This window comes from Heptranchias perlo, chromosome 19 (assembly GCF_035084215.1).
Source record: "Heptranchias perlo isolate sHepPer1 chromosome 19, sHepPer1.hap1, whole genome shotgun sequence".
Taxonomy (NCBI): Eukaryota; Metazoa; Chordata; class Chondrichthyes; order Hexanchiformes; family Hexanchidae; genus Heptranchias; species Heptranchias perlo.
In genome coordinates this window covers 18050974-18063566 of record NC_090343.1, presented here as the reverse complement: position 1 = coordinate 18063566, position 12593 = coordinate 18050974, and the positions used below count along the sequence as shown (strand labels likewise).

Genomic DNA, 12593 nt, shown 5'->3' with positions numbered 1-12593 from the left:
TTTAGTTCAGCAAAATCGCACTACCGAAAACTAAACGTGTAGATCTCCTTGTCATTGTGGAACTTCTTTCTAATTTATTGTGAAATCAAACACATTTTTAGTTATATATCAGAATAAAATAACCCAGGTGGTGCGAATATTTAATTATATGGAAAACGGTTAAGAATTCGCATTTATACCGACTAATTTTATATATATTGTGTTGCTACTCCAATGATAACAGTTACTAGTTACATTTTAAAAAATAACAGTCTGGAAACAGTGACCGGGTCAACATCATGGACTGGACCGTATAAATAGGGATTATTTGAATTGTGATGGATGGAATATATTGCATTCATATGCAAATAGCATGGGGCTTCTGCCATCGGGTCTACTCTTCATATATAGAACGCAAACGTCGTTATTCTTTAAAAATGTCAAACGAGATTAATAAAATGTGACATTCTTCGATTATTTTTGTTGCCGTTTTGCACAATGATTGTTCACACTGATTAAAATACTTGTAATTCCGCTGAATTCAGCGTTATAAATAACACCACCAAAATGTATTAGATACTGTCATTTATTATGCCATATATGTATATATATATATTACACAATGTATGCTTCAAGATAAACTTTGCATTATACATTCCGCCATGTATAACCACACCACACATACGGTTTAAAACATTTCCACATGTTCATGAAACAATCGCTTAGATAGCACATATACTCCTCTCCATATATTAAACAAGGATTTTAAGACGCCTCCAGTCTCTTGCCGAGAGGCTGAATGTTAAAATCCTACAATGTCGAGAAGCGAGTTGATTACAGCAGATCCCCCCACTCTGCATATTTGAAATACTCTGGAAGTACTTCAAGGTGTTTCTGAAGGCTGACCCTGTCATCCTTTCATCAGTTGAATTGTAATTGCATGGGTTGCCGCAATGCGGTAAGAATTTAATTGTAGATTTTTACACTAATGGAATTATTTCTATAATTGACCTTTTTAGGTAACAATTTGAGTTCTGCACAAAATTAAAATGGGCGCCTATCTGAAATGTTTTGTGGATCTAGAGGAAATGTGATAGATGCCCGAGTACATCCTCAGTCGCTTGTGTTGGAATCGTAAGCCTCAATTAGCCCCTCTAGCGAATGTACGAACCCGGACACACTGCATATAGAACCTATAACAAATATGGAGACATCGAAAACTACATGATGCCACTGAAGCTTTCTCCACAAAAGTTTGAGGTGGAAGAGGCTTGGGAGCAGAAAACAGAGGCCAGCACCCGTTAGGCTCCCAGTCAGGCCCATTAGCAGAGCGAAATGGGGGATATACATGGCCATCAACAAGGTCAAGACCACTAGGATGCACCTTAAAGCTAATCCCCATGATTTGAGTTTACCATTGATCCCATAACAATTAGTAAACAGAGCAATCCTCCCCTCTTGGAAAAGGGACTTCTCTAAGACTTCTACAGCCGCGAAGAATGGTAGTGGATAGGAGAGCAAGGCTTTGGCCACTAGAAAAATATTGACCACTGCTCTGATAGTAGAGGGGAGGTTGTCTGTGATTACCTCTTTTGTCTCATCTGCCCAGGTCAGGTAAGCTACCAGGGCAAATAGTCCCTTTAGTATACACGCTGCTATGTGAGTCCAGTTCATCATGCTGTGAAATTCATTGGGGCTCTTCATGTTACCCTCCAGCGATGGCAAGAAGATCTGCGAAGTGTAGCTAAAAACGATAATGCCGATGGAAATTGGGAATTTTTTTACATCAATGTAGAATTTGACTTTATCCCAGGCCCAGTCCCGGGCTCGAGACAGACAGTAGGCGATCACTAAGATGTTAATTACAAAGTGTGCCAGAGTGCAGAGCAAGCTAAACTTGGACACCGCTTTCAGATTTTTCAGGAACGCGCAAGGTAATAACATTGCTGTGGCCAAAATAGACCACGATTTCTGAGAGATGGGAAGATTTGGGAAACTGTTATACATAAGGTTGCCGCTTACAACCACATACAAAACGCAGGTCATTATTAACTCAATGATCTGGGCTACATTCACGACTCTGCCACCCAGCTTTGGAAAGCGAGGGGCGCAGCAGGCATTAGCAATGTCTACATAGGAGTCCCTTACTCTCACCAGCTCGCCGTCTTCGTTTTCCTCGTACAGACAGGCGATCAGGATCTTTCCTGTGTAGCAACACACAACTGCGGCGAAAATGATTAAAAATAGTCCTAGATATCCTCCATGCAGGATAGCATAGGGCAAGCCCAGGACGAACATACCCTGAAAGACAGACGCAGCACAATGTGGGCACACATATTTTTCAAGTTGTCAATACAATGCATTTATTCTCAGTATAAATAGGATGCATATTTACGGAACAGAAAATATTAGCAAGGCGTTTAGAAGACTATTGTAGTTTGAATGTATATATGAACAAGCATTTACGTGTGTTAATGTTGCATAAATTTTGTCTACTAATTACAGCCAGTACTTCATTATATATATAGGGAGGGTTTTATTTTGCTGCTTAGCAAGGTACAGGTGATTTATTTCAATAGCTAATTAAATACATTGTTATTTTCCCACGATATTCATTATTCTGCTTTTTTTCAATGTTACGTTTGATCGCATTCGGATGCAATAAAATGCAACGTTTTATAAAACTGTAAGTTTAGAGTCTTCGCTAATTATTAACCATTTCTAATAAAAGGACAAATATTTCATCCACACAATGATTTTCTAACCAAGAACATTAAAGAGATCAGTTGCAGTCTATAACCATTCAGTAACTTTATTTTTATTCCACGATGAATTAACTACCAAAGTTGCTCTTCGCTACTAGAGAGAGGGGAGGTACTAGATTTTTTAAATAGTGAATGCAAAAAGTGTCTGGTTTACCTGGATCGCGTTGGTCACATTCCAGCCCGCTTCCCAGGCAGTAATTCTGGGCCTCCCCTGAGCTGCTAATTCCGTACACGGCTCCCCATCTTTGGAGGTCGAAGGAGGCAGACCATTCCCGTCTCTCTGGTAATGAATATCGCCCTCATTCGCTGGATCTGCCTCTCCGGACACCTCTTCGGGTTTTAAAATGTCCATCTGCAGACCCTGGCGATGCTCATAGTCCAGATCATCACATTGTGCAAACCCAACAGCTTCTTCGTCGGTCGCCGCTTGAAACCCCATCCTGGCGAACACCCCGCTAACTTTAGCCTGAGATTTGTTCGAGACAGACGTGGCAACGTTTGAAAGCTTGCTCTTTATCAGCATCGCCATCGCTACTCGGTTATTGGGATATTCTTTTGTGCAGAAACGAAAGTAATTTTATCCTGCACGCTAAAGCTTTGTGCAGGGAGGGGAAGAGATCCCAAACTGCTATCTCCAATTTTTACTGAAAGTGTACCTTTCTTTCTGGTCTTTTCCGTGGATCATGACAGCTCCTAAAGTTGGAGTCTACAACCTTTCATCCCGCATCCTAAACCGGTCTCACTTACTGCAGGTGAAAGCAGCAAACGATGAAAAGACGCTAGTCCTGGATCGAAGGTTTTTTTCTCTCTCTCTGCGCAGATTTTACCCCAGTCTGAGCCGCTAAGGTCCCAGTTGGTTCCCTTCAGCCGGAATGATGCCAGTTCTGCGGTGGAGAGCCTAAGGGGACGAATGAAAGGCAACGTGTCATACAACTGACAACGCAAGCCATTGCTTTGCCAACCACGTCTCCAACTCCGGCACGTTCATCCATCAACCAGAAAGGTTATGTGTATTCATGTGGGAGGGGCGCCCGCTCCCCATCCTCCCCATAATATTGTTTTAGTTTTCTGCATCACAAGAAATCGCAAGCTATGTTAGTACTTGCCATTAATATTTGCATAAATAACAGAAATAGTATAGTTTACTAAAAGTCAGAGTAAATTAATAGTTCATCCTATATTGAACATTTTCTGAAACCTACATGGTATTACCACTATAGAGAAATGGAAGATTTTTATCATCTCATCAAAATAACCAGTTTATGAATTAAAAGAATTCCAATTGTTTATCTTATGACGGAGAGGAAACAGAAGTTGTAAATGCAAAACGTCAATTAGTAAATATTCCAACCGTTCCTTCCTAGATTCTTTGTTACGATCAGAATGATGCAGAAAGAGGTTTTTATGTGCACTTGCCACCTATTTACAACATCTCTTGCCCAAATCGGTATTTAATTTCCAGAAAACATGTACAAGTTTACATTGAACGAATGCGGAATGTAGAAACAACTTTGCTTTGCCGCCGGTATACAGCGATAGCGAAATATTCTACCTGTAATTCATTTTATTTTAAGACGTTGCTAAAGTCGTGTCTGTGAGCACTGAATGCAATATTTAACTGTGACAATAAAATGCATAATTATGCATAGTCGCAGTAATTGAATTCGGTACTTTTCGATTTAGTATTAGCAACTCAAAGTTCACACTTTATTTCATTCAGAAATTCCAGTTTAGCAAACACAAGACAATCAATGTACAGAGTCAAAAAAAAACCCTGAAACGGGTCCATTTAAACTCTTCACTGAGAACAAATACATTTCATACACAATTTTTTTTTACTGGGCATTTCCAAATTATGCTTCAACACTATATTTCACAATTAATATCCAATAAATTTAATAGCCGCAAATATCCACTTCTGAAATCAACATGAAAAGAGATTAACAGCCCGTGATTAAAAAGAGCAGGCTGTTTAAAGGAGCATTGTTTGATTCTAACCTTCCCAAACAAATGCCCAAGTCTGACCTGATTGTCCATTTAATTCTCATGCACATGAGCCCAGTGATTTACTTCTTCTGGTGGCCATCGTTCCCGGAATTGTGAAGGCAAAGTTACAAAATCTTACTCACATTTGCCTTTTTATGAAGCAGGTTTCAGGACGCCCCGGAAAATAAAACAAAACAAAAGTCCTTTTCCTCAGTTTCTCATCAGGACGTTTCAACTGGCACCCGGGTTATGGGAAGTCATTTTAACCTCCCGCAGCATTTCCGTTTCCTCGCACTTTTCTCAGGAACCGGCTTGAAATGGAAGTAGTTAGTTTGGTCCCACTGAGCAACTCATTATACCAATGGAATTCCCGTTTTGCCAAGTAGGGATGTAAGGTATTTTATTAGTCTTGCTCGGGGATTAGCGGGCGGATCCGGGTTGTTGGGACATATTTGGCTGTGTGCCATACCTACCCTGTACAATTATATCGGAAATTTCACAAATTAAACACAAGATTCATTTTTTTAAAATCACATCAAGAGAAAGCGCTGGGCACAGGCGATGTGGTCCTGATAGGAAAAAACCTATGGAAAAATATTACGGTATGTTATTGGAATGATAAATTTGAATGTTCACAATACACTATTAGAGGGAACAATTTATTTACAGATAATTTGAATTCATACAGTTTGGTGCAGCGATCTGAATGATAATAGTTAACTTTACAATATTTTCGGCTATATCAAAACAGCTTTAATTAACGTTATAAACATTTCATGATTTTAAAAGGCATATTATATACATTTTATTTTTAGTTCATTGTGAAAAGTGTACAGTATTTCCAATTTGTATTTTTGTCGATTGAATCATGTAAGTTGTGTATCGGTTCTGGGTGAGGAGACCAGGAGATTCTGATGAATTCATCAAGTATAAGACAGAAGACCTTCTCACGCCAGTAACAGCAACTCCGTACACTGGTGTCAATATTTTTTACATTGCATATCTATTTGCAGTGTTAAGCGTCCCAAACTGAATTTTACGGATTTAAAACAGGCAAATACATTTATACTAAATGTTCTAGAATAATAGGATAGTCTTTAAAAAGTGAAATTGCAGATGGGTTTATAGACAGGTACACTGAACGGAAAAGGGAAAGTGGGTCACAATTAAAACGAATTCCTTCAGTCAAGAATTTTTCCAAACTCCCTTCATTGCAGCTCTGCAGAAGCTGCAAAGCAAATTCCGGCACTTGAAAAAAATATATAACTAACTAAATTTGCATTACAAATATGCACTTTATCAGATATCAATTCAGCAGGAAAACAACGAACTTGTGAGGCATATTTTCAATTGATAGTAATTGAAAAATTGAAAGTTAAAATAATGGCCAGGTTAAGTGCGGATTTAAATATAAACAAAACTGTTAACAGTTAACAGTTACAAAAGAAAATAAAGATTATATTCTGGTATTAAGAAACGCTGGTATTAAAATAAATGAGTTTCAAGTAGTTCTCTAAGTAAACGATATTTTTTTAATTTTAACAAATAACATTTTGTAGCAATATCTATACATTACAGTAATGCCGCAACACATCCATCAATGCTGCTGTTTTTGCATGCTAACATGTAAACATGATATGTTAGCCAGACTCCACTGCCCCACGGCAAGAGAGATTTCATTTCAATGACATGACTACTACAACTCAGTTTTCTATTTGTAAATCTATGTCAACCGTTGATGTTAGATTAATATTTCAGAGTTTGTGCTCTTGGTGGAAGGATCCAAGCAGAAGTTTTAGAGATCTACTTTCTGGGAAGGTTATCTATTGACATCCACTTCCCCAGGGAGATGAAGGAGTTGGTGGAGAGCCCTAGGTGAACAAACTGCACCCAATGTAATGAAAAGAATGGCTTCAGAATTTTGCTGCTTCTGATGTACAAACGAAATTGGGCAGCATGCAGTTTCCGAGAAAGCAGTTTCATTAGAAAAAGGAAGAATGAACTTGCATTTATAGAGCTCTTTTTTTCACATCTCCAGGACGTCTCAAAGAACTTCACATCAAATGAACTACTTTTGAAGTGTAGTCATTATTGTTATGTAGGCAAATTGTATAGGTAAATCAACGGGACATTCGTCATGGAGAAAATAACCATTCTTTTTAACACTAATGAGGTTGTTTGATGCCATTGCGGTTTCACTCACCTGCCTATGCGAAATTGGACAATAACTGTAGCTTAGTGCCACTTTAGCATTGATGCAAAGTGGTTTGGAATACACAATAACTTGAAAACAGTCGTAAAACATATGAAATAAGTTGGCGATATTACTTCCAAGCGCACTGACGCCAAGGGGCATGTATGTAGTAGCCTACTAGTGTGGGTAACTGGTGCTGTACTACAATCAAGCTTAGGTTTGACACTGGATGTATAACTCCAGTCCAGCATGAAGGCAAGTTCAGTAGGGTTTGCAGGCAGCTCATCTGAATGGTTAAGGGAGGAACCAGGATTCCTACCCATTCTGTACTAATATATGGTTGTTTTAAAATCATATCCTCAGAAATCTCCAAAACTGTTTATATTTGAAGAAAAAAGTTTCTATTAGTTTCATATGGGGCCGAACATTCTTCTCTTGGTCAATTTCAATGAAAAGTAGATATGAGTAAAAAGTGGTGTAATGTTAAGAAAATGTTAAACCAATAGTGTTTAGCCATGACATGAACATTCCAATCCCTCAATAAAGAATTCTAAAGTTTATCAATAGGCGAGAAAAAGTATAATATGCTTGTTTTTTTCTTTTCTTTGGTATTATTAAAGGTCAATAATAATAAATCTGAGCAGATTCAAAAGGGAAAAATTGGAAGTATCAGCACAACAGTGAGAGAAGTGAATTTATTGTGCAAGAACATGGTGTGGCAGCATGGGTTTGTACATCACAATGGAAAAGGAGGAAAACACAGCCCTGCAATGCAGAAGACATAAGAGGCATGACTTGCTGAATTCACTTGTCCAGGCAATGGGTATACAACAACAGTCAGGTGTTTCGACATAGTGGAGAAGCAGAATATTAGCAGGCTCAGAATCATCAGTTTGAGGTGTGTCACTTCATTCATGAAGAATTGCATGGATAATCAACCATCCACACTGCACTACCTATGGGAGTGAGTCACTAATGTCTTCAACTTTTATATCACAGTGATCTTCCAGGTATCCACAGGGAACATTACAGAAGTCAGACACTTTGTTTAGTTTTTGGACATATGTGTTATTTTCTGCAGAATGAATGAATGACAGACTAAAATGTACAATAAAAGTGAATTCATTTTATTGAGTTGTACAGGACTGGTTGGCAACATTTGTTCATGTTTGCTCTTGTATGTTGTGAACTTCTGTTTGGTTTGCATGGGCCCAACTAGCATCTCGCTAGTTGAGGAGCAGTATTGGTAGATAGCTGCATAGCCAAATGGTAAACTGCAGCAATACAGAAGGCCATTTACCTGTATCTGCAATTGGCTCTGATAGAGAAACACCTATGTTCGGAGTCTCTTTTGCTGTAGCTGTTGTGGGTGCAATAATTCTAGAAGAGGTGCTTGTCAATTATGTAGGGCTACAAGATGGCACAGAACTGAATCTGATATGTATATCAATCAGCTACTTACATGATCTATGTAAGCATAGAATAGTGGCCATCTATGAGGCTTCAGAATCACTGTGTCATGTCTTCTTGTAACCAAATGAGTTGAAACTGGCAATGACTACATATGAGAGTTTTGACCCCATCACCTCCATATCAACAGGGGTATTTTGCATAAGAGATGCTCAAATTGAGGTGCCTACTGACAACACTGCTGTTGCGATGTGCTAATGGCAGATTGCAATACAGATAACTGTTATTGTGGCATTACTCATGTGGGAAATGGCAGTGCGTATCTGGGTGTTGAACCCTGCTACACTACCAAACAACCTTCCAATGAAATGTGAAAGATTGTGTAATGCAGTGCAACTGATGAAACACTGTTCCTTTGAATCTAGACCAACTTAGATCTGTATCTCCATACAACCCAGAACAGGTACTATGTATCAGGATCTTCACTCAGTACCAGCTAGCTCTTCACCAACCATCATCAGAGTATTTTGTGTCTAATCCTGTATTTTTTAATCAACATCACTAGTTATTAATCCCATAATGTGTGTATTTATGGTGGTTTCTGCTTCAAGCTCTTCAGCTGTAGCTGATGAATCATTTTGGTTCTCCTTGCCCTGTGAAGAGTGCAGAAAGATATTAAACACTTGTCCATTGTGGTATTGTATTGTCATAATTTGTTCTTTTATGTACTTGTCAACAATCTGAATAGACATGCTGGTATAATATATCATGCAAAGTATAGAATATATAATTTACATTGTTCTGTACCCTCCTCCAATCTCCATTGTCTCAACACTTTCTGATCTTTCCCTTTGAACAAATCTATGATATCTTTCTCATTTGCTTAATGTCATGGTGTGCATCACTTTGCTCCACACTATGCTGTCAAGTTACATGCCAGTTTTATCTTTAAATTTAAGATACTGTGATTTGGTCCATTGACGTTCCTCCCTTCAATATATTCTCTCTCCCATCATGGCACTTTTATTGTTATTTGCAAACCATGCTATTTTCACTTCTGTACATTTCTTATTATGCCCTTTCTAGCATTTACCTGTAGCAATATGGCACTTTTTATATACATCTTTTACAACAATTACTTTTAATTTATGTTTGTGTTTCTACTTTACAGTAATATCAATACTTCATTTTTATGATCTTCATTAAATTGTGCAATTTCTTCCAGATCTCCTGTCAGGTCCTCCAAATCACTGACATAGAATTCACTGCTTCTGATATCTTGCCAGACTTAACTTCGTCTTTTCATATTTGGAGATACCTTCCCCAATCAAAAATGTGCTTGCCACCACTCAATTATATAAGTTACAGGGCCTTATTGTTAATTTGCCTCATTTAACATTCAGTTATTTTCATCAGAGATTTTCACCCACAGCTAGAATAACAAACTTTTCCTTTCGTAGATTAAAAAAATTAAGAATTTAAATTTATGTCTTTATTCTCTACTATGTATGAATCAACACAGTCCAGGTCTAATAATTAACTCTGAATCATGGTAAACCACTTGCTAGAGAGTACATGGGTGCCCACCAGATTCCTTATCTCATTAGAAGGTGGCAAATATCAAACTTGTTAACCGTGGCATACAGGCTAAAATTACTGTCCATATTTAAAGATAAAATAGTATACTGAAGTAAAAAAAAGGCAAGATACTAATCAGTACAATAATTAAACTTATATTGTAGGCAAACTGGATTGACAGCTTAAAAATGTGCCCATAATTTTTAGAGTTTTACTCAGCAAGTTCTTAGAAACACAATCTTTGATTATTCCTTTAGAGCTCTAATTGCCTTTTTGCAGACACATGGCAAATATAAACTGAAAACTATAAGAATGTTCTTGGATTATGAGGATATCTTCTGTTTTAAAATTCAAACAATTTCTTCACAGCAGTCAGGTAATCAAAATGTTAACAGTCTTCACACCTTGACAGACAAATTAGTAAAGGGTTGTACCTGCTGACCTCTTGATATCAGAATAGCCCACTTGTTTTGACACTTTACAGTAACTGGAAATTACACTTTCATCTGACAATGTGCTGTATTCCTTTGCCATCTCAGTATCTTCATCTCAATTGATTTCTCCACAAAAAGCATTCGCCTCTTTGCAACAGATTATTTCCTGTCTTCCATTTTTAAACTTAGTAAAGGAGGCCAGCCTTGTTTTAGCCCTATTTATAAAATAATAAAAAAAGGTGCAATTTGCAGTTTTCATCATAGATGTGGCCAACTTAATTGACTGAAACTATCTGAGAAAGTAGAATTTCTGGCATTTGGTAACAACCTCTAATAATAGAGGAATCAATTTGCTAAATAAAATCCTATCAGACAGAATTCCTAAAGTTTTCATATTTCAATAATTGGTAAAATAGAAAATTGAGTATAAATTTAAAATTTATAGCCAATGCCACTAAATGTTTGAGCATCCGATAGTTATGGTTAGTCCATAAGCCAATAGGCTGTTCTGCTTAAGGTGGCAGTTTTAAACCAGTACCTGCTTAAAACCATGCAATGGATTTCAATGCAGGTAAGTGTGAGGTCATTCATTTTGGACCAAAAAAGGATAGATCCGACTATTTCTTCAATGGTGAAAAGTTGGAACAGTGGAGGTCCACAGAGGTTTAGGGGTCCATGTGCACAGATCACTAAAATATAGTAGTCAGGTACAAAAAATAATTTAAAAGGCTAATGGAATGTTGGCCTTTATAACGAGAGGGCTAGAATATAAAGGAGAGGATGTTTAGCCACAGCTATACAAAGCCCTGGTTAGACCACATCTGGAGTACTGTATACAGTTCTGTGCACCACACCTTAGAAAGGATATATTGGCCTTGGAAGGAGTGCAGCACAGATTCACCAGGATGTTACCAGGACTCCAAGGGTTAGATTATGAGGAGAGATTACATAAACTAGGCTCGTATTCCTTGGATTTTAGAAGATCAAAGGGTGATATGCTTGAGGTTTTTAGGATTTTGAAAGGAATTGATAGGGTAGATAGAGAGAAACTTTTTCCACTGGTTGGGGAGTCTAGGACAAGGGGACATAACCTTAAAATCAGAGCCAGGCCATTCAGGAGAGAAATTAGGAAACACTTCTTCACGCAAAGGGTGGTAGAAGTGTGGAACTCTCTCCAACAAAAAGCAGTAGATGCTAGCTCAATTAATAATTTTAAATCTGAGATTGATAGATTTTTGCTAGCCAAGGGTATTAAGAGATATGGAGCCAAGGTGGGTGGATGGAGTTAGGATACAGATCAACCATCTTATTGAATGATGGAACAGGCTCGAGGTGCTGTATGGCCTGCTCATGTTCCTATGTTCTTATGCCAGAAAACTTGAGTTGTACTGCTTGGCTCTTCATTGTCTTTTTCCCAGGCAAAACTGAATTCCCTGAATGTGCACATGCATGCATGCACATCGCAATTGTTCATAGTGTCCAGATTATAGTTATATTTCTTACTTTTTATGGCATATTCAAGCACATTATATTAAATAATATAAAAATGAATCTCAAAAATTCCTAGGTGGGTCAACCAACCTTTTTGAAGTCAGCTTCATGCCTGTTAGTTATGCAACAGTGGGTGAGAAACTGAAGCAGTGAGTCACTAGCTAATGGAGGTGATTTCACATTACTTGACAGAATTTGATCTGATCTCTCAAATTTATATTATGTAGTTTGCATTGAATCAAAGTCCAAATTACTTTGCATCGACCCAAACTGTGCAGTGTAATTCTCCTGTAAATAATTACAAACTGTACCAGTTCCTTCGAGGTTTAGTAAACGGACCCTCTTTTTGACATGTTTTGACCTCCCTTCAACATTTGCTTAGTTTCATAATTCATAATAATGCATTGCCAACTACAATCCACTGGGAATTGTGGGTAGACAGGTGAAAGGTGAGTCCTTTAACTGGCTCTTGGATATGTGAATAATGTGTACCAAATTGTTTTTGGATTTCTGTAGTAAATTTACTTGTGTTATAGTTTCTATTATTGTTCTACCACAAACCAAGAGAAAGTATTTCAAGTACTAATTGTGTGTGGTAGGAGTTTTGGTCTTCATTCCCCACTCGTGCAGCACTGGGACAAAGATAGAAGAAAATTTGCTTCATTAAAACCTAATATTTTATGAGAAATTTTCCTTCTGGGGTTGATACAGGGTACTGAGTTAGACAATCAGCCATGATAATTTTGAATGGCTGAG

At 37.8% G+C, this 12593-nt stretch overlaps 1 protein-coding gene across 1 annotated transcript; it reads right to left on the bottom strand.

Moving 5' to 3' along the window:
• Positions 1 to 565: 565 nt before the first annotated feature.
• On the bottom strand, positions 566 to 3558 carry LOC137335440 (vesicular inhibitory amino acid transporter). Its single transcript, XM_068000793.1, has 2 exons — positions 2899 to 3558; positions 566 to 2280 (listed from the first exon to the last, which is right to left on the bottom strand). The coding sequence occupies exons 1-2, from the start codon at positions 3271 to 3273 to the stop codon at positions 1093 to 1095; spliced, it is 1563 nt and encodes a 520-aa protein (XP_067856894.1). The 5' UTR covers positions 3274 to 3558; the 3' UTR covers positions 566 to 1092.
• Positions 3559 to 12593: the final 9035 nt, after the last annotated feature.

Bases quoted from the DNA above. Each gene is read 5' to 3' on its own strand.
- LOC137335440 (XM_068000793.1), bottom strand. From the start codon at position 3,273: ATGGCGATGCTGATAAAGAGCAAGCTTTCAAACGTTGCCACGTCTGTC. The intron at 2,281-2,898 runs GTAAACCAGACA...TCTGTCTTTCAG, and splicing joins ATGTGACCAACGCGATCCAG to GGTATGTTCGTCCTGGGCTT.